At 42.3% G+C, this 19,070-nt stretch overlaps 1 protein-coding gene across 6 annotated transcripts in view; it reads right to left on the bottom strand.

Annotated features, from left to right (window-relative positions):
* Nucleotides 1-19,070, bottom strand: part of LOC103097644 (zinc finger protein OZF-like) — an 87,900-nt gene that overhangs the window by 54,019 nt on the left and 14,811 nt on the right. For 2 of the 6 annotated variants that reach the window (XM_056825166.1, XM_056825172.1), the window contains exons 3-5: nucleotides 18,691-18,817; nucleotides 12,636-12,725; nucleotides 2,986-8,886 (exon numbers count right to left, since the gene is read on the bottom strand). The exons of 1 other annotated variant lie outside the window; for it this stretch is intronic. In XM_056825166.1, coding sequence (XP_056681144.1) covers nucleotides 7,442-8,886; nucleotides 12,636-12,725; nucleotides 18,691-18,817 — 1,662 coding nt within the window. In that variant the 3' untranslated portion in view covers nucleotides 2,986-7,441. Of the gene's footprint in view, nucleotides 1-2,985; nucleotides 8,887-12,635; nucleotides 12,726-18,690; nucleotides 18,818-19,070 lie in introns of those variants that run through there. 3 more of the 6 variants (XM_056825187.1, XM_056825198.1, XR_008918117.1) reach the window with 2 other exon arrangements.

Raw genomic sequence — 19,070 nt, 5'->3', positions numbered from 1 at the left:
TCGCAAAAGGCTTCCTGGGTGGAACCGGGGCCAGAGGAGGAAAGCGGGCCCGGCGGCTGGCACTGGCTGGCCGCCAGGGGAGCGAGGCAGCTCCCCCCCCCCCCCCCCCCCCCCCCCCCCCCCCCCCCCCCGTCACTGTGTGACGTGCCACGTTATCTCTGCGCTGATAAAGGTGGCCAGAGCCGCCACGCCTCTGAGTGAGGCGCCCGGGGCAAAGCCCCGTTGTGTCGCCCTCGTTCTACCCGAGTCATAGCGCGGAGCAGTCGTCAGCGTCTCCGCGAGGCTCCGCCCTTCGTCCCTCCCACCTCCACCCTGCCCTGGCGTTCGGCGCGAGTCCATCGCTCCTCGCTCTGTCGGCCGTGCCGCACGTCGCCCCAAGACACGGCAGGTTGCCGTCTGTCTCCAGCTTGCAGACGACGAAGCCGAGGCAGCCAGTCAAGTGTCCGTCTGGGTTAGCGCGCGTCCGGGTGCGACGGAGGCTCGGTCTTCCTGGCTCTCCTCCACATTCAGGGCTTACGGGCGCACGGGCAGCCCCGCCGTCGAATGTGGAAGTCCTTGGAAAGGGGCAATTAAAGAACGTCTGCACTTCCCACGTTGGCCACGGGACGGTCTGCCCAAATGGTCGCTGCATGGAGAGTGACTTGGGAGGTTCATTTCACTTGTCAAAGCTGCTTTCCTGAAGTTTCCACAGATAGGCAGGGGGCACCGTTTGGGCAAAGGCCTGGAGATGGGAAAGGACACGTTCATTTGAGGGAAACGAAGCCTGGTCATTTGGGTGGCATCCAGAGGTCATGAGTTCTTGTTTGCTCTCCTCCCTCGAATCTAATTTTCAAGCGTCAGCGGCCCTCTTCAGGCTTCTTCTCTCCCCCAAATAGCGAGGTGGCTGGACTAGCCGGTGTCTCCGGCGCCCTCCGGCTCTGCCCTCGTTCTCTGCTCTGCCCACAGCCTTTTCCCGGGGTAAAAGTGGTCCGCGTTAGGTCCCCTCCCGGGAGCCGGGCCTCGTGGCCCCGCGGCTTTCGCCCGGACCCTCCAGCCCCCACGACGAGGAGGCATCAGTGCTGGGGCGCGATGGGCCCTCCGGAGGCCGCGTTTCCTCTCTCACTCTGGGCAGGGCCAAGCCTCAGCAGTTGTCCTCAAGCGCTCTCGCCTGGAGACATTCAGCCCCGAGTCCCAGGCCAGGCCAGCCGACCCTCCCCACTACGTGAGGGAGGTGCTGCGCTCCGTGTTACAACCTCGGGAGCCACAGACTGAGACGGGTTTAGCGGCTTCCCTGGCGTTGTACAGCCAAGAATCGAACTCGAGATTGGAACTCGGGGCTTCCTGACATGACTTCCTGCACTACGACGAGGCATAAGAAAACAAATTCAGCCATAGTTCAGTCAACGTGGACGGAAGGGATGCCTCTCCCTAACCAAATCGCTGGCTCTGCCTTCCCCGGGCCTCACTTAGCATCCACGGACAAGGAATGGAAAGGCCGCCTCTGCAGCATCTCTCGCTGCTTTTCCCTCTGTGATGTCTCCAACGTTCCCTCTTCTCCTCTGCCGCAGCTCCCAGCCTGCTCCAGGCCTTCCTCACCTCAGGCTTAGACGATCACCACCGTAGTCCATTTGGGGTCTGCTTGCCTCACGTCTCCCCAACCCCAGCCCATTCGTCTCCCGACGCACGGGCTGTCTCTACGTTGATGCTCTGCGTCATTCTCACCCTGTACTCAAACTCTTTGGGTCCCAATCACTTCTCTTTGGAGTTCCCCAATTCTTCACCATCGACCCCTCTCTTGCCTTTCCAGTCTTCTTCCCACGACACCCAAAGGAACCACGTAACCCGACGGTACCTACGCGTCTTTCCTCTCCCAAGAACCTCCATGCCAACTCTTAATAGAGTTTTTCCAAGATTCATATCCAACAAGGAATCCCCTTGAGCACAAGTAGACTTTCCCCTTGACGTTAAGAGGAAGTACGGGACACACCGATGCGGATGAGGGAGATCGCGTCTCATCCAAGGGATTGATCGAAGACTCAAACTAACTCCCTTTCAAAGAAACAAGCTTTATTTTCCGAGAATATAGCGACCGAATGGCTAGGATAATAGGTAAATAAGTAAGGGAAGACAAGCGAAGGTAAAAGGAGCAAGCAGACAAAAGATAAAAGGAAGAGAGAGTCCAAGTGGGGATGACTTCTCGGGAACTTTCTGACTCATTTACTAAGGAAAGAGTTGTTTGCTTGGGCAGTTGTTGCCTGGCGTCTTCAAGGAGCTGAAATTACTTCATCCGTGGTCCACATTAGTCCATGTGGCTGCCTGCCCGTTGATCCAGCCATAGCACTGCTGGGTCTGTACCCCAAAGAGATCATAAGGAAAAAGACCTGTACAAGAATATTCATAGCTGCGCTCTTTGTGGTGGCCAAAAATTGGAAAAGGAGGGGATGCCTTTCCATTGGGGAATGGCTGAACACATTGTGGTATATGTTGGTGATGGAATACTATTGTGCTCAAAGGAATAATAAAGTGGAGAAGTTCCATGGAGACTGGAACAACCTCCAGGAAGTAATGCAGAGCGAGAGGAGCAGAACCAGGAAAACATTGTACACAGAGACTGAGACACTGTGGTACAATCGAAGGTGATGGACTTCTCCATTAATGGCAATACAATGTCCCTGAACAATCTGCAGGGATCTAGGAGAAAAAGCACTATCCTCAAGCAGAGGACAAACTATGGGGAGTAAAAACACCGAGGAAAAGCAAATGCTTGACTACAGGGGTGGAGGGGATAGGATTGAGGAGAGATGCTAAACAAACACCCTAATGCAAATACCAACAAGGAAATGGGTTCGGAGCAAGGACACAGGTGATACCCAGTGGCATCGTGGATCAGCTATGGGAGGGGTGGCGGGAGGGGGGGGAGGAAAAGAAAATGATCTGTTTCCAATGAATAATGTATGGAAATGAACAAATAAAATAATGTTTGAAAAATAAAACATTTGACCCTAATTGGGTGGATATAAACATTTTATTAGACATTTTTTTAACAGAGAAAAATAAAATCATTTCTCTTGCTAATCAGAAGCAAAGTAAGAGAGTAATTCATTGACCAACTGAAGATCCTAAATGGAGTCCCAACAATGAACATTACACAAAATTACGTCAGTCCAGATAACCATTATTGACAGTGATGAGATCTTGCTCCAATAGGCTTGAGATATGGTGAAAATTGAAATGTATAAAACAAAAAACTGATGAAAATTCCTCCCAATTGTAAAAATTGGATTTAGCTATCTCCTGATTGTAACAATGAAGGTACTTAGCTCTTCCTTTATTGGGAAGATTGAATTATAATCCATAATCTATTTTTAGATTTTAATCTACAAAAAGGGGATAACTCAGCATTTTAAGTACCCATTTTAACCACAAAAAGATCTTAAGTAACTACAAAATGTGAATTTACCAAAAAAAGATGTTAAGTAACTATATAAGTAACCTAACCAAAAAAGGTGAGAACTAAAGAGTGGGCAGTCCTGAAGAAAAGTGTCTGCTGTGATGGGTAGACGTGAAATTTAGGGGAGGTGACACAAGAGAAAAAGGCCCTTAGGAGGACCAAAAGGGCAGAAGATTCATTTCAGATTCAAGATATATATTCGATTCGAATTTCGCGTTGGAGGAGGATCTCTGACTCAGAGCTGACTCAGAAGAGCGACTGGAAGACAGACCCTTGAGGAGAGACCAAAAGACAGACACCCAGACTTCTTTCCATTTAGACTGTCACTGTTTGGTGAGTGAAAGGTTGACTTAGTGACCTTGCATTTCACTTAGCCTGGCTGGGGCTTAGAAATTCTAACTGATATCAGAAGAAGCCAGAGTTTTTTTCCCCCTCTCTCTCATTCCTTAATATCTTCCCTCTATTGTAAATAAACTGCCATAAATTCTATTTACTTTAGTGATTCATTTTGGGGTTTAGAAATTAAATCCCTGATGACCACCTATATATATATAGTAAGAGTCTAACCACAAATAATTTTAATACAATATATGGTACGACTTATTGAGCTGGGAGGCAGATATATAGACCTGAATTTGTCCCAAGAAAAGGATACCAGCAAACTACATAGACAATTCATTAAAAATTGTTGTAAAGTGGTTAAAGGTCACTTCAAGACTAGGTGCCCAAATTGGTACTCTATGGATCTCAAGGAAATGAGGAGGGTAGCAGTCTACATTTTTAGGGCCATGAGTATAAACATGAGGAGAACAAAGGTGCAATGGAGGTTTTAAAGGAATAAAATAAGATTTTAAGAGGAAAAGTTGAAGAAAAATGAAAAAAAAAACTGAGAAGTTACCATGTCCCCATTGCAGGAATCCACAAATGAATCATTAATGTGTCATTTCTGTGGAAAAAAGGGTCACATAATGATGGTCTGTAGAAACTGGAATCAGATAGTAAATAATATGAATTTTAGGAATGATGGTAATTGCAGAAATAACAGATATAATAAAAATAATGAAAATAATTACAGAAATACTCATCCAGAGGAGGAAAATGATTAACACAGAACAAAATACCGAAAGCAATGTATAAAAAGTGGAGTTCGTCCACACTATACTCAGGGTGAAAAAATCCCCCTCACTGTGGAGTATCCCAGAGAAATGCCAAAGAATCTTTATGAAGCTGTGAAGAGGCAGCAAGGGTCTTGGAATCAAAAATTGAAACCTTTGATTTTCCACATGCTGATATCTTAATGCTAACTATCCCTATACATTCCCAAACACACACAAACCCCATGTAACCCTAAAAATGGAAAACTTGCACTATGATTGCCTTTTAGATACTGGAGCACTTAGAACATCCCTGGTGAGTAACCAGATGCAAAATGAAACTGTATTAGCTCTCTACATGTAGTAGGTATATCAGAAACACTTTAAAAGGTCCCCAGATTTTTTCCTTGAATATTACCCATGGGACTCTTATCTTTAGAATATCTTTTCTATTAATGTCTGGATCCCCCACAAATCTGCTGGGAAGAGATCTATTACATAAACTTAAAGCCAGAATAACTTGCACTCCAGATGGATCTATGTCATTAGAATAACCTGAGGAATCTTTGTTCCCTGTACTTCTTTCAGAGAGACTCCCATATTTGAAATAACAGCTGATATACCTGAGTTTCTTTAGGCCACATTTCTTCCAATATAGGTCTACTTAAACCAGCTGTTCCTGTTCAAATTAAGATAAAAGGTGAGCCAGCTTCTTCCATTCCTCAGTACCCTCAATCAAAAGAGGCAATTGAGGGAATAACCCCAGTAATAAATTCATTAATTGAGCAAGGAATACTTCCATGCAAATTGGAATATAATACACCCATTTTACCCATTAGAAACAAAAACAAAAACAATTATAGGTCCAGATTGAAAAGTCATACTTAGATTGGTCCAAGATGTAAAGGCTATAAATAATCATGGCATAACAAGACATCCTGTGGATTCAAACCCAAACAATAATTTCCTCTATTCCCAGTACAGCCACTTACTTTACAGAAATGGACTTGTGCTCAGCTTTTTTTTTTTTTTTGGACACCTATTTATGAGGATTCCAAGAATATATTTGCCTTTACATGGCAAGTGAAAGTTCCCATGGAAATTGTGTCATTTGCCACAAGGGTATGTGGAAAGCCCTACCCTGTGTGCATGATTTCTTGAGCCAACACATATAAAATCTAAAAACAGTAAGTTAATTAAATAAGTGGATGATTTGCTCTTTGACCTCACCAAATACTGCAGAATGTCAAGAAGACAGTAAATATCTTCTTTTAGAATTATGAAAAGAGGTCACAAAATCTCAAAGGCAAAGGTTCACTGATGTCTCTCCAAAGTTGAATATTTAGGGTTCATTTTAACTGCTTGTGTGTTCTATTTCTCCTAAGCACATTGAAAAAATTACTCTCCTATTTTTTCTCTTTAACTATTTTAGATTCCTTTTAGAAGGTGCAATATTGCATACACTTGTTGTTAGAAGATTTTTAGAGGTATAAGCTGAATATTATGCTACTCAATTAGAGACTAGTCTCCCAAATGATCACAGGGGGACTTGTAAAGATGGGACTAGCTATCCCCTGCTTATTTTTAGGCTTAATTACAGAAGCGCATACACACCTGTTTATCTATAAGTGGGGGAAATCTGTGACCCACATGTGCTAAAGTAGGTGATGAATAAGACATGACTGTCTTTGGGACAGTACTAAGCAAAGCTAAAGCTACAACTAGACCACATAAAGTGGAAGGAATGAACAGGAAGAAACTCAAAGAAGTGTCATTAAATGAAGTTGCCGATTTCTATGAGGAGTACTTCTTTGGAGTTTGGAGTTGAAGCTGGACTCTGGTGAAAGGATCTGCTTTGTGCACCTTAGACTGGCATTCTTGAGGCAGCTCTTGTACATTCCCTTGGTTATACAGAGCAGATATGTGAAAAGGCTGACTCCTTTTCCTGGTTTTCTGGAGGGACTAGGCTCTGGAGAGGCCTACATCTTGGAAAAGTCTTCATTGACAGAGCCTTTGTTTTGATCAGCATCAACCCTTGGTTGAAGGTCCTCCAGTTGAGGACTAATTAGCCCTATTTGAGTAAAGACAGGATTGGAGCAAATTATCTAGTTTTTAAGCTAGATTTCTTACTCTGCCCATTCTCTTTCCTCTAATTTCTTCTAACACATTTTGTAAATAGAACTACCATAAAAACTAATTTTAAATTCAGATATATGGATTTTGGTGACCACATTTTAATATATTTTTTGGTTTTATGAGTTTACTTCATGTTCAAATATTTTAGTCTTTTAAATCTTTACACTAATCTTAGGAGAGCTTACGAAATAAGATATTGAATTGTCTTATTCTGAGCAAGGTGAGAGCTCAATATATTGAATGCCTGGATACTGTAGTATATAGTATAAGAGGAAAGATTATGAGACTGGCTCTAAACTAACTTTATTTAACCTAAGGTAGTAGGGGAATGGAAAAATAGGAGATACATAATTTCCTCATTACTCCATTTAGCTTGTAATTCTGTGGCCACCATTAAGATTCCCTAGCCATGCTCACAGAGAAGTTTAGCCAGTAACAAAGCTGAAAGAAAAGAGCTTGTTTATTTGCTCTTGCCTAAGCTGATAAAGACCTTTTCTCTGCCCATTAAACCACAAATCTCATCTCAGGAGTCAACTATGGCTTTCTATTTTGACTCGGCCACCAGGGAGACTGTCCAGGGGGATATGCAGAGGACATCACCCTGCAATCACCTTGTGGTTTCACTATTGCTGCCACTCTATCCTAACTCAATGATTTCCATCACACAATCCTTGCCTGATTCATGTTTAGGGTCACACTAGGTATGCTGAAACGGTAGAGTGTAAATACCTTTCACACAATAGAAAGAGAGGTCTGTCTGAATATTTCCACATTGCTTGCATTAATAAGGTTGCTCCCCAGTATGCATCCTCTGATGATATGCTAGAGAAGAACTCTGAGTGAATGTCTTTCCACATTGTTTACATTCATAAGGTTTCTCCCCAGTGTGCAGCCTTTTATGATAAGCAACACCAGAGCTATGACTGAACGTCTTTCCACATTGATTGCATTCATAAGGTTTCTCCCCAGTGTGCAGCCTCTGATGTACAGCAAGATAACAGTTCCAACGGAATGTCTTTCCACATTGCTTGCATTCATAAGGTTTCTCCCCAGTGTGGACTCTCTGATGATAAGCAAGACCTGAGCTCCGACTGAACGTCTTTCCACATTGCTTGCATTCATAAGGTTTCTCCCCAGTGTGGACACTCTGATGATAAGCAAGACCTGAGCTCCGATGGAATGTCTTTCCACATTGCTTGCATTCATAAGGTTTCTCACCAGTGTGCATCCTTTGATGTACAGCAAGATCACACCTCTGACTGAATGTCTTTCCACATTGCTTGCACTCATAAGGTTTCTCCCCAGTGTGCATCCTCTGATGATAGGCAAGACCAGAGCTCCGACTGAATGTCTTTCCACATTGCTTGCATTCATAAGGTTTCTCCCCAGTGTGGACTCTCTGATGTACAGCAACATTAGACCTCTGACTGAATGTCTTTCCACATTGCTTGCATTCATAAGGTTTCTCACCAGTGTGCATCATCTGATGATAAACACAAGCAGATCGATTACTGAATGTCTTTCCACATTGCTTGCATTCATAAGGTTTCTCCCCAGTGTGCAGTCTCTGATGTACAGCAAGATCAGAGCTCCAACTGAATGTCTTTCCACATTGCTTGCATTCATAAGGTTTCTCCCCAGTGTGGACTCTCTGATGTACAGCAAGATCACACTTCAGACGGAATCTCTTTCCACATTGCTTGCATTCATAAGGTTTCTCCCCAGTGTGGACACTCTGATGATAAGAAAGAACTGACCTCCAACGGAATGTCTTTCCACATTGCTTGCATTCATAAGGTTTCTCCACAGCGTGTATCCTCTGATGTACAGCAAGATCACACCTCTGACTGAATGTCTTTCCACATTGCTTACATTCATAAGGTTTCTCCCCAGTGTGCATCCTCTGATGTACAGAAAGATTGGACCTATGATTGAATGTCTTTCCACATTGCTTGCATTCAAAAAGTTTCTCCCCAGTGTGGATCTTCTGATGTCCAAAGAGACTGGCCCTGTGCAAAAAAGTCTCTCTGCAATGATTATTTTCAATACATTTTTCCTCAGTATACATTCTTTGATATTCCTTATGAGATGAATTTTGAGGTGCAACACAGAATTCCCTGTAAGCAAAGTTATCAAGACCATCACTCATGAATCTTTGTAGGTCCATTTCATCCAAAGGAAGGCTTCCTTCTGTTGAATTCACCTTCATTTCAAATCTGAATTCTCCTAAAAGAAAAAGTAAAACATACATATATAGTGACATATACACCTACAAAGCGATCTCCTTTCCATTATTATCAGAACATAAACTGCTTTATATACTTTCAGGTAAAAAGAAGTCTTCTAACTTAAATGGGCACAATCCATCCTTTGAAAAATCCCATTACCTCAAAAGTAAAACATAATTTAAGTAACAAAAAGACTCCCATGTGATCGCATTGGCTCCTCATAAGAAACCTGGGATTTTGGACAGGCTAGCTTTATTAAATTCCTAACTTAGACCATTATGTCAGAAAGGCTGAATGAGTGACTTAATCGAAAATCTTGGCAGCTGAGACCAAATCATGCAACTGGGCATACTTTCTACAGTACTAGACAATTCATTGTCAATCTTTTAGCTTTCATTGTCACTGTTTATATATTCAATTCTCTATTCATAGGTATGGAACAACTGTGTGCATGTAGACTCAATGTTCCTATTATTTTATCATCTAGCATCTCTGTAAGAATTAAGTAATTCCCTTCATGATTGCTTTCAATCTTATTTTTTAGTCCAGTATAACACATGAGGAAATTTAGCACTCTTTTTCTGCATTTATCCAAGGCATAAGAGATGTTCCCTACTCCTTGAAAGCAGCCATTACTTTTCTTCAGAAGCCTCTTTTCACTAAAAATCCTTCTATTAATTCAATTTCAACAAAAATATAGCATTTCCCAAGTTTAAAAACATGTCTCATACAGTAAGCTAAGTACATGATCCTTTGTAAGGAAATGAGCAGGAAATCTTGTACAATTCTCTTCTTATTTCCTACTTTATACAGATGCTAGCATTTTCATATTCTTAAAAATCACAATACAAGTGGTGATGCATTCTCCCTGTATTTCAGAAACTTTCTAGGACTTTTAACAATGGGCAAGTCAAAGGAGCTCTTTTGGTCTCAGGCTCCTCAATTATAACATGGAAATAATATTATCAAGTGACTCCTAGGGTTCCTATGAGTATCTAATGAGAAAATATTTATAAAGTGTATAACATACTAGGGGCCATATGCAAATGGTGATATTTACTTTCATCATTAGAATTTGGATTGGTTTTCCTTTGCTTGCTTTTCTCCTTACATTGTCATTCTCTAATCCTCTAGTTCCTGATTTCCCTACTGAATTAAATGAATTTCCTTTCCTCAACACTCCTTTTTCCCTGGATCATCTCAGGGATCTTTTGCTTCTTTCTAAACAACCTCCATGTCTGGGTTCAAGATTGTGAGCTCCACAAAAGCACAGACTGGTGTTTCCCTTTGTGTCAAAGGGAACTCTTTACTCTATTATCAATCCTGAGTTAACACTAACTAAAGTACCTATACTTAGTACCAACCTAGACTGAAGGCCCCTCTGTCTACTTTTAAATTGAATCAACAAAAGATTAAATACTCTATTGAGTACTAGGTGAGAAACTAGCAAGGTATTTAGAGGATTCATACCCTAAGAAATTCAATCAATCAGGAAACTGTGAATCTTTTTTATTCAATCAACCAGTAATCTATTAATATTTTTTAAGACGACTTAACCTTCAGAAGATGAGGATTCAATCCCACAGACACTGCCCCTTGGACAGTACTAGACAAACTGGAAACTGTGATTGGCCCATATGAAGAGAGGAAGGGACAAGAAGTCACTATAAAATCAAGCCCGAAACTTAAGTCCATTGGAGGAAATTGGCTTGGAAGAATTGTCTTGGAGAAGATAGTCTTCTGGAGATTGTCTTCAAGGAAGATTCGTTGGAGAGTACAGCTTGAATTACGGGCTCAAAGCTCAGTTTTTACTGAAACTCTGACTCTTGGATTACTTCATTGGGTGACTAAAAAGCTGAACCCTTTCCTAATTTCTGGAGAGATTAACATCCATCTAGAAGGAGGCTGTGGTGCTTACTCACCACTGGCCCTCCTGGCTGAGGGCTGGTAAAGGTATTTTCTCTAACCTCTCTCATATTTCTCTTCTTTATTGTTTCCTCTCCATTTGTAAATATTTGTAAATAAAGGTTCTGACTCAAGATATAAATACTGGTGACCACATAATTTTGTATAATCATTGTCCCCACATGAATTTAACCTTTACATTTGTATGCTGAGGGCTTAAATATGTTCCTAGAACGTATTGATCATTTAATACATGTTTACTGACTGGGCCCAGTGATTATGTCAGGCCCAACCTCTACCAGGATCCTTGCATTCTGGTCTCTCTTCTAGAAGGCAAATGCATGCTCTGGCCTCACCTGTGTTGCTTTCCCTCTCTTGCCCTTATTTCTCTGCTGTCGAAAGTAACTCTATTTGAACTAGAGCAGACCCAATCCTGAAGATCCCAGAGGCTTCTCTCTCTGGGCTCTCATCTTCTTAAAGTGAGGTGCTGTGGTCACCTAATTGTCTAAGAACAAGACAAAGACTGAGCCCCAGAGATCAGGAAAGGGACTGGGCTGATAATTTAGGGAAAGCTGAGCCTTAGATGGATTCCAAGGAAGGCATCAGTCTGCACTCCTGCTCATGGGCTGCATGTCAAAGGAGAGAAGAAAATCAGAAAACCAGCTGCCTGGCTCCATCCTACATTGAGGCTCTCTGACCTCATCCTGGTCCTCACCATGGCAAGGCAATCCTGTAATATCTCCCTAATGGATTCCCTTTGTCATCTAGCACAGTAGCCTTCCAAATATTTCTCTGGTCTCTAGCTCTCTCTTATGGCTTCTTCCGACCCCCTACTTCACTGTCTGAGCTCAGAACTTGGCCTCATATTTCACTGAACAAAAGCTGAACCTTCCTGCAAGGTCCTCTTATCCTCTACATCTCACCCAGCTAAACTGCCTCCTTTACCTCTCTGGTCTCAGAATCAGAGGAAAAGCCGTTCTTCTCCTAGCTAAAGAAAATCTCTTTCCATGGAGAAAGAAGTCCATCCCATCCATCATCTATGCCTATCTATTCCTTCCTGTAGGGCCCCCATTGTTCTTTCAGTTTCAGCCATTCCCACACTAATGAGTTAATGACTCTCTTCCTCTGGGAAACAATAAACCATTTCTCCCCAATGCTCCAAGCACTCTTACTTGATCTCTTCCTCTCCATTAGATACTGTCCAACATCTGTCCTCACTTCAGGGCTAAACTGCTAGAGATGGTTATTTGCAGTGAGTTGTATCAGTGCCTTTCTCTTGTTTTCTCTGCTATCCTTTCCCCCAAATTTCTCAGTCTGGTTCTCCTAAAGCCACAGACCACTTCCCTACATTAGACCCCTCTAGTGCTCCTTCCCTTTAGAGCTTTCTCTCTCTTGATTGGCTGCCATAGAGCTGGGATCTAGAGGGCTTCTAGAGAACTATGGGCATGCTGTCTGATCCAGGAGAGGGCCAGCTCCATGAGGGCTGAGGATGTCCACTGAAGCCCTTTATTTCCCTCATAACATCCCAGGACCTGGCACAGAGCAAGCACTTGTACATATTTCTGGATACTAAAGAGCTCTGAGGGGATGAGCTCAGGCTTTCCGGCACCTGTAATAGACTTCCAGGCCCTTCAGTTCCAAACATTGACTTAGAGGATCACAGACTGATCCTTTGAAGGGAGCAGATAGGAAATGGAGTCCAACAACCTCATGTTATAGATAGGGAAACTGAGGCTCTGGGGTTGTGGCTTTCTCCTACCCCCAAATATAGCCATGGCTTCATCAGAGCACCCAAAAGACTCTAGTCACCCTGGCTCTCCCACACCTCTTAACCCCCCTCACCTGGGTAATAGCACCTCAGGCCTTCTTGCTCCAGCATCCATGGGGCTTCTCTCTGCTCCAAGATCATGTCTTCTGGGGGAGCTGGAAGCCCTGGGCATGGAAGCAGGGAGGAAGATGGAGAGAAGATCATCACTGAGTTTTCTTAGGGAAAGGTAGGGGAGTCCAGTGACTCCACTCAGACACTCTCTTCATGGGGTTCCCAGAAGAGTCTGCCTTTACCTCTCAGTATCTATAAAGCTGGAGCTGAGGGTAGGATGTGCCCGTTACCCTTCTGGGAGACTTCAAATGAGCAACAGCCCCTCCTCCCCCATCCTGTTCTGGTCCATTCTGGCAGAAACTCCTAAACTCTAATACTGGGTCCAAGGGTCAGTGTTCCAGATCAATCTGAAGACCCAGACACAGGGACCTTGAAGGATTAACCTTTGTCCCATCACCCTGCATGTTCCTCCCTCCCTGACACCTCTCTAGTGAATTTTAAAACTACTCGGCCTTACTCAAACCGTACTTTAGAAGATCTCATTTAGCTATTTCCTGATTAGTAACAATGGAGATACTTGATCTAACAGAATCAGGTCTTGGGAACTCTACATTGCTCCACCCTACTTATTTTAACAAGGTCAGGAATGTCTGCACTGTACACAAAGATTAAGTATCTAAGATGATGGCCTTCAGCAGACATGTGCAGAAGCAGCTGACAGACCCCTTATGACCGCGAAAAACTTCCCCCTGGAATAGTGTCTGTAGGACCCCTAGAGGTACAACATTCCTTCCTTTTGATGCCTGACTCCCCTTTAAATTTGCTGGGGAGAGACTGTCTATGCAAACTCAGAACCACAATAACTTGCTCCCCAGACGGTTCCTTAACATTGGAAATACCAGAGGAATCTTTAAATTTACTCCCTGTACTTCTCTCGGAGAGCCAGGAGGCAAAAGAACCTCCCACTTTAGAAATACCTGAGGATATACCGGAGTCTATTTGGGCCACATCTTCTTCTGATGTAGGCCTACTTAAATCTGCTGTTCCTGTGCAAATAAAAACTAAATCTAGCTCACCTCCTTCCATTCCTCAGTATCCTCTCTCAAAATAAGCAATTGAGGGTATTACACCAGTAATTCATTCATTAATTAAACAAGGAATAATAATCCCTTGCAAGCCTGAATACAACACGCCCATCCTGCCGGTTAAAAAATCAAAGAGGACCCGATGGCAAGCACCTTTATAGATTCGTACAGGATCTGAGGGCTGTGAACAATCACATTATAAAGAGACACTCCATAGTTTCCAACATAAATACTATTAATTCCTCTATTCCTAGTACAGCTACATACTTTACAGTAGTAGACTTGTGCTGAGCTTTCTTTTCCATACCCATATATGAGAACTCCAGGCAAATTTTTGCTTTCACCTGGAAGGGCTCACAATATACATGGAGTCGTTTGCCATGGGGTTATGTGGAAAGCCCAAGTTTATTTGCACAATTTTTGAGCCAAGACACAGATAATATAACATTTAAAAATAGCAAATTAATCAAATACTCTTGGCTTCATCACACACAGAAACATGTCAAGAAGATAGTAAACACCTTCTTTTGGAATTGCACAAAAGAGGACATAAAATCTCAAAGGAAAGTAGAACATTTGGGGTTCATTCTGACTGCGGGTGCTCTCTATATTTCTCCAAAATGAATTGAAAATATTCAAAAATTAAGCTCTCCTACCACTAAGAAACAGTTGAGAACAATTTTAGGAGCAACAGGGTTTTGCAGACAATGGATTCCTTGCTATGGGGAAATTACTAAACCCCTTATAGCACTAACAAAGGATTCAGTCCCTGAATCCCTAAAATTAGAATCAGAACACTTGTTAGCTCTATCAGATCTAAAACAGGCTATACTATCTTCCCCTGCTCTAGGCATCCCAGATTACAACAAGCCATATACTTTGTATGTACATGAGCAAAGAGGAGTAGTGAGATATTGGCGCCTTCTCAGCGCCCAATTGCTTATTATTCTGTCCAACTGGACCCAGTAGCAGCAGGAGCACCTCCATGTCTTAGAGGATTAGCTGCTACAGCCTTACTAGTGACAAAAACTGTTGATCTAGTATTAGGATGTCCATTAACAATTATGTTCCCACATGAGGTAGAAGCATTGTTGATAAAACATAGAACACAGGCTTTCTCAGATCAGAAAATTACAAGGTATGAAATAACCTTGCTAAACAATGAAAATATTACTCTGAAACACTGTACAATCCTTGGATTCATTGCTCACATATAAAGAGAGCATCTTCTGTTGAGACTCATTGACTCTACCCTATCATATGCTTTGGAGATAATAATCCATTGACAAGTGGATGCTGTTTTTCAAGAACATGTTGAATTCCTGATTTTTCCCTTATTTTTATTATTACTTTTCTTTTGATTACAATATTTTATTTTTCCCCTTTATTTTTCTCATTTTTTGTACTAGAGGTACATATAATTAATATTATTTTTTCAGCAGTAATATAAGTTTAATACATATATACTTGTCATAATGTCAATGAATACCCAAAAGCTTTAAATTAGGGGAACCTGCCATTTATTGATAAAATATAATGGGACTGTGATTAATATTTGTGTCTGACTCCAGAAAATGGGATAAAAAACAAGGAGCACAGACTTAACCTGAAAAGTGCCAAAAAGAGCACACAGGTCAAAATGAAACCGATCTATGTGGGATTGATGAACTTCTACACCAATACAGAAGGAGTTGAAACTAATTTGGACTCGAGGTTGCGAAGCTTGATATATGTTAAGTCGTACGACTTCCTTGTATCTACTCTCTTTGTGAAGTACTCATAGAAGTACAAAGTTTGACTATCATGCTGGCTCCCTATATCCCTGAGAATGACAAAAATCAGACAAGGGAATGACACTTCCCTATCAAAATAGAATTCTAGTTCTTTTCCTTCTTAGATAATGGCAACTTCCTGTAGTCTTGGCTGCAAATGTGTAAGTGAAATATTACTGTATTCTGTCCTACAGACTTGTAGGATAGAAATTACTTTAAATTGGACCTATATAAGGGCCTATTTTTGAATTTTATTTTTCCTTATGTTTTTCTCTTCTTTTGATAATTGACTCATAAACCCCCATAACTCAACATTGCATCCTGAGTTGAACTGGATGTTTTTTAACACCTTCTTCAGGGGGGATTGTATTTTAATTTAAAATCCAAGAATTTTGATTTTTTTGTTTGAGATTGTATTTTTATAAAAATTCAAGATTTTGATTTTGTTCAAGAAAAGATCTTCAAGGAAGAAGCTTGCTAACTCCTAAATCCAAAGAATGAACTGTTGCAGAAAGATACCAGAAAACCTACACTACATCAAGAAGACCAAGAATGAACTTTGGATAGGATTGATTGAAACTGAAGTTTGATGGAACATTTATTTTAAATGTACACTTTTATGCCAAGGGGACTGCCCCTAATTTGGCTTTCTGTCAATGCACCTAGTGAAACATTAGTTTTCTTTCTTCCTTTCTTTTCTATTCCTCCCTAACTACTCTAATTTCCTCTTAGAAAATTGAAGATTGTATCAAAAGTGCTTTAGGACTACAAGAAGATTATGTTAAATGATCAATGAGACTAGTCTCCTGATGATCATTCAGGGGAATTGTGAACCTTAAAATTGCTCAGACTTTACCTTGGAACATTTGGTTAAGGTTATTCCCTTATTGTAACAAATGAAGGTACTTAGTCGGGAATGTCTTGGGAACTTTACATTACTCCACCCATACTTAACCATACTTTAGGGGAAGATAAAGTTGTAAACTCCTGATTGAACAATGAAGGTACTTAACTCATACTTACAGTGAAGCTAAAACTTTAAGCTAGGTCTATTTTTAGATCTAATACAAAAGGGTACTAAGTACCTATGAAGGTTAAATTAATCATTAGAGGTCAAGCAAGTTAAAAAGGGCAAGCAAGGAAAGGGCAAGAGGTGTGAAGTTTTAGTCTACTCAGGGAAGGTGATAACAAAAGAAGATGTGAATTAAGAATGGACAGTCTTGTGGAAAACATCTACTGTGATTGGTAGATGTGAAAATTTAGGGAAGGTGACATAAGAGAAATTTCTCTTTAAAAGGAGCTGTCTGAAATCAGTTCAGGGAATTTCAGAGTTGAGTTTGGAAGCTGAATTGCAGGGTCTCTCTGAACACTAGAGTTTGCTTTGGGGCAAATCTTATAGTGAGTGGATAAAAGACTGACTAGTCTCTCTTAAAGCTCCTACTATTTCCTCTTACTCTGTCTCTCGCCCTTCCCTTAATTTCTTTATTCATATTAATTAAAATCTCCATAAAACCCAGCTAATTTGGGTATTTCATAGTTGGGAATTTTTCTCATGGCGACCACTTATTTTTGATATAAAATCAAGACACTAAAATTAGCTTTGAAATAACGGTCTTGAAACCCACATTTTCGCAGTCACACCCTGGGTTGTCCTAAGTGAAGCTAAGCTAACATTAGACAAGAAGGAGGAAAGTGACATAAAACTGTCTATATAGGGCACATCACTTCCTCTCTTTGATCCCTTTCCCTGGAGAGGTGGCTCTGGCTGGCAACATGCTAAGCATTCTGACATCTTGGCATGGTGGCAGCTATTTGTCTGGGTTTTGCCCATGAGTTTGCCCTTGAGCTAATTCAGATTCAGGCATCTTGGCTGAGCCCTTTGGAGTTCAGGCTGATTTGTTCCCATTTTACTCTCAAAAACCTTACCTTCCTAAAACCTCTAATCTTCCCCCTGGCTCAAGCCAGGCGGGAGAAATACTCCACCATTTCCTTCTCCCTTCTTCTTAATTCCTTTCCACTATATCAATTAAATCACCATAAATTTCCAAGTGACTTGGGTATCTTTTTATTTGAGATTTCCATGGAGACCAATAATTAATATAGTTTAGGTCACAATGCTAAAATTATCCTTTACACTCTGAGCTTCATGGACTCATCTCTCAGGGAGTCTCTGTATTTTCTCCTAAGGGAACTCAACAATCCTTGTTAGGCCCAATGCCATTTCTCAGCCAGTCCACTCAAACCGACAATCACAGAGGAGGGCAGGCAGGGCCTCCAGGAGGCTTACTGGGACTCCTGGAGGAGTCTCCACAGTTACTGTGGGAAAGGGAAGAGGAAGGGGGAAGAAGGTTGTAGAATCAATCTGGAAGCAGAACATTAGGTTCCAGTCCAAGTTGGACTCAGTTCATAGTATTCCATCATCTGGAAATGAGAGGCAGCTAGAAAGGGAAGGGGGCAGGGACCTGAGATTAGAGGCAGGAAGGTCTCAATTGACATTTCAACACATACAGTTATCATGTGGATGCCTCAGAACAAGTCACTTAATTGAATCTATTTTCTCATATGTAAAATAGGGGTAATTGTGTCACTGAATTAGGAAGATGAAGGTAAGGAAGAAGTGTCATAACATTACAAAGAAAACCCCTCAGCAGAACTCTGGGCCAAGAGCAGGGTGTGATGAATGCGGCATCCCTTCCCTCCTTTCCTCACTGGCTCTGCTGGAGGCTTAGGGCAGTAGGAGAGAAGACTAAAGGCAAGCCTGATCTCCTGGGGACACCTAGGAGCTGTGAGCTATGAGTTTATGCTGGTTAAAGAGAAAAAGGTTCCCAATAGTAGATCTACTATAAAGGGGTAGAAGGTAGGAGGAAAACCCTCCTGAACTGTTTTCCCAGAATGGTTTGGGACACTCAATTCCAGGCCAGGGCAGGGCAGGGCAAGGCAAGACAGAATCAGCTCTGAGATTACTTCCATGTCTGAGATTTTCCATCACACATTTGATCTCAGACTTAAGGAGCACCAAAGGGAACCTCCAAGGTCCCATTACACAATGCAAAGTCCTTTTACAGGAGCACCAGGCAGCAGGAGGGCCCTGACTCCGGGACCCGCCATACCAGCCCTCGTCCCTTCCTCCTGACTGAAAACTGCTCCCAACCCAGCTTCCTGCTGAGGGCGATGATATGCCCTTGGATGGCAGACTTGGGCAGCAGGGAGAGGCTCCTTACCCACAGAGAGCAGGTTCCGGGCATTCTCCAACATCACCTCCTTGTACAGCTCCTTCTGGAGAGGGGACAAGAGGCGCCACTCCTCCTGCGTGAAGTCCACAGCCACATCCTGGAAAGTCACCACCTCCTAGAGGAGCCCAAGCAGAGCACAGAGGGTTGAAAGTCACATCACAAGGAGGAAACTGATCCACAGAAGGGAGGGGCCCAAAGGTGCCACCCCTTGTCAATGTCAGAGTCAGCAGTAGAAACTGAGTCTCTAAGAGCCCAGGATGCTCCTGAAGGAAGCTGAGGAGTTTCTGTTGTGTGAAGGGAAATCTCTAGGGGACCTCCAGGGCAGCTTGGATCCCAAGGGCCTCACTGATGGGATGTAGGAGTCAGTC

The sequence above is a fragment of the Monodelphis domestica genome, chromosome 1 (assembly GCF_027887165.1).
Source record: "Monodelphis domestica isolate mMonDom1 chromosome 1, mMonDom1.pri, whole genome shotgun sequence".
Lineage (NCBI taxonomy): Eukaryota > Metazoa > Chordata > Mammalia > Didelphimorphia > Didelphidae > Monodelphis > Monodelphis domestica.
This window is presented reverse-complemented; position numbering and strand designations above follow the sequence as displayed.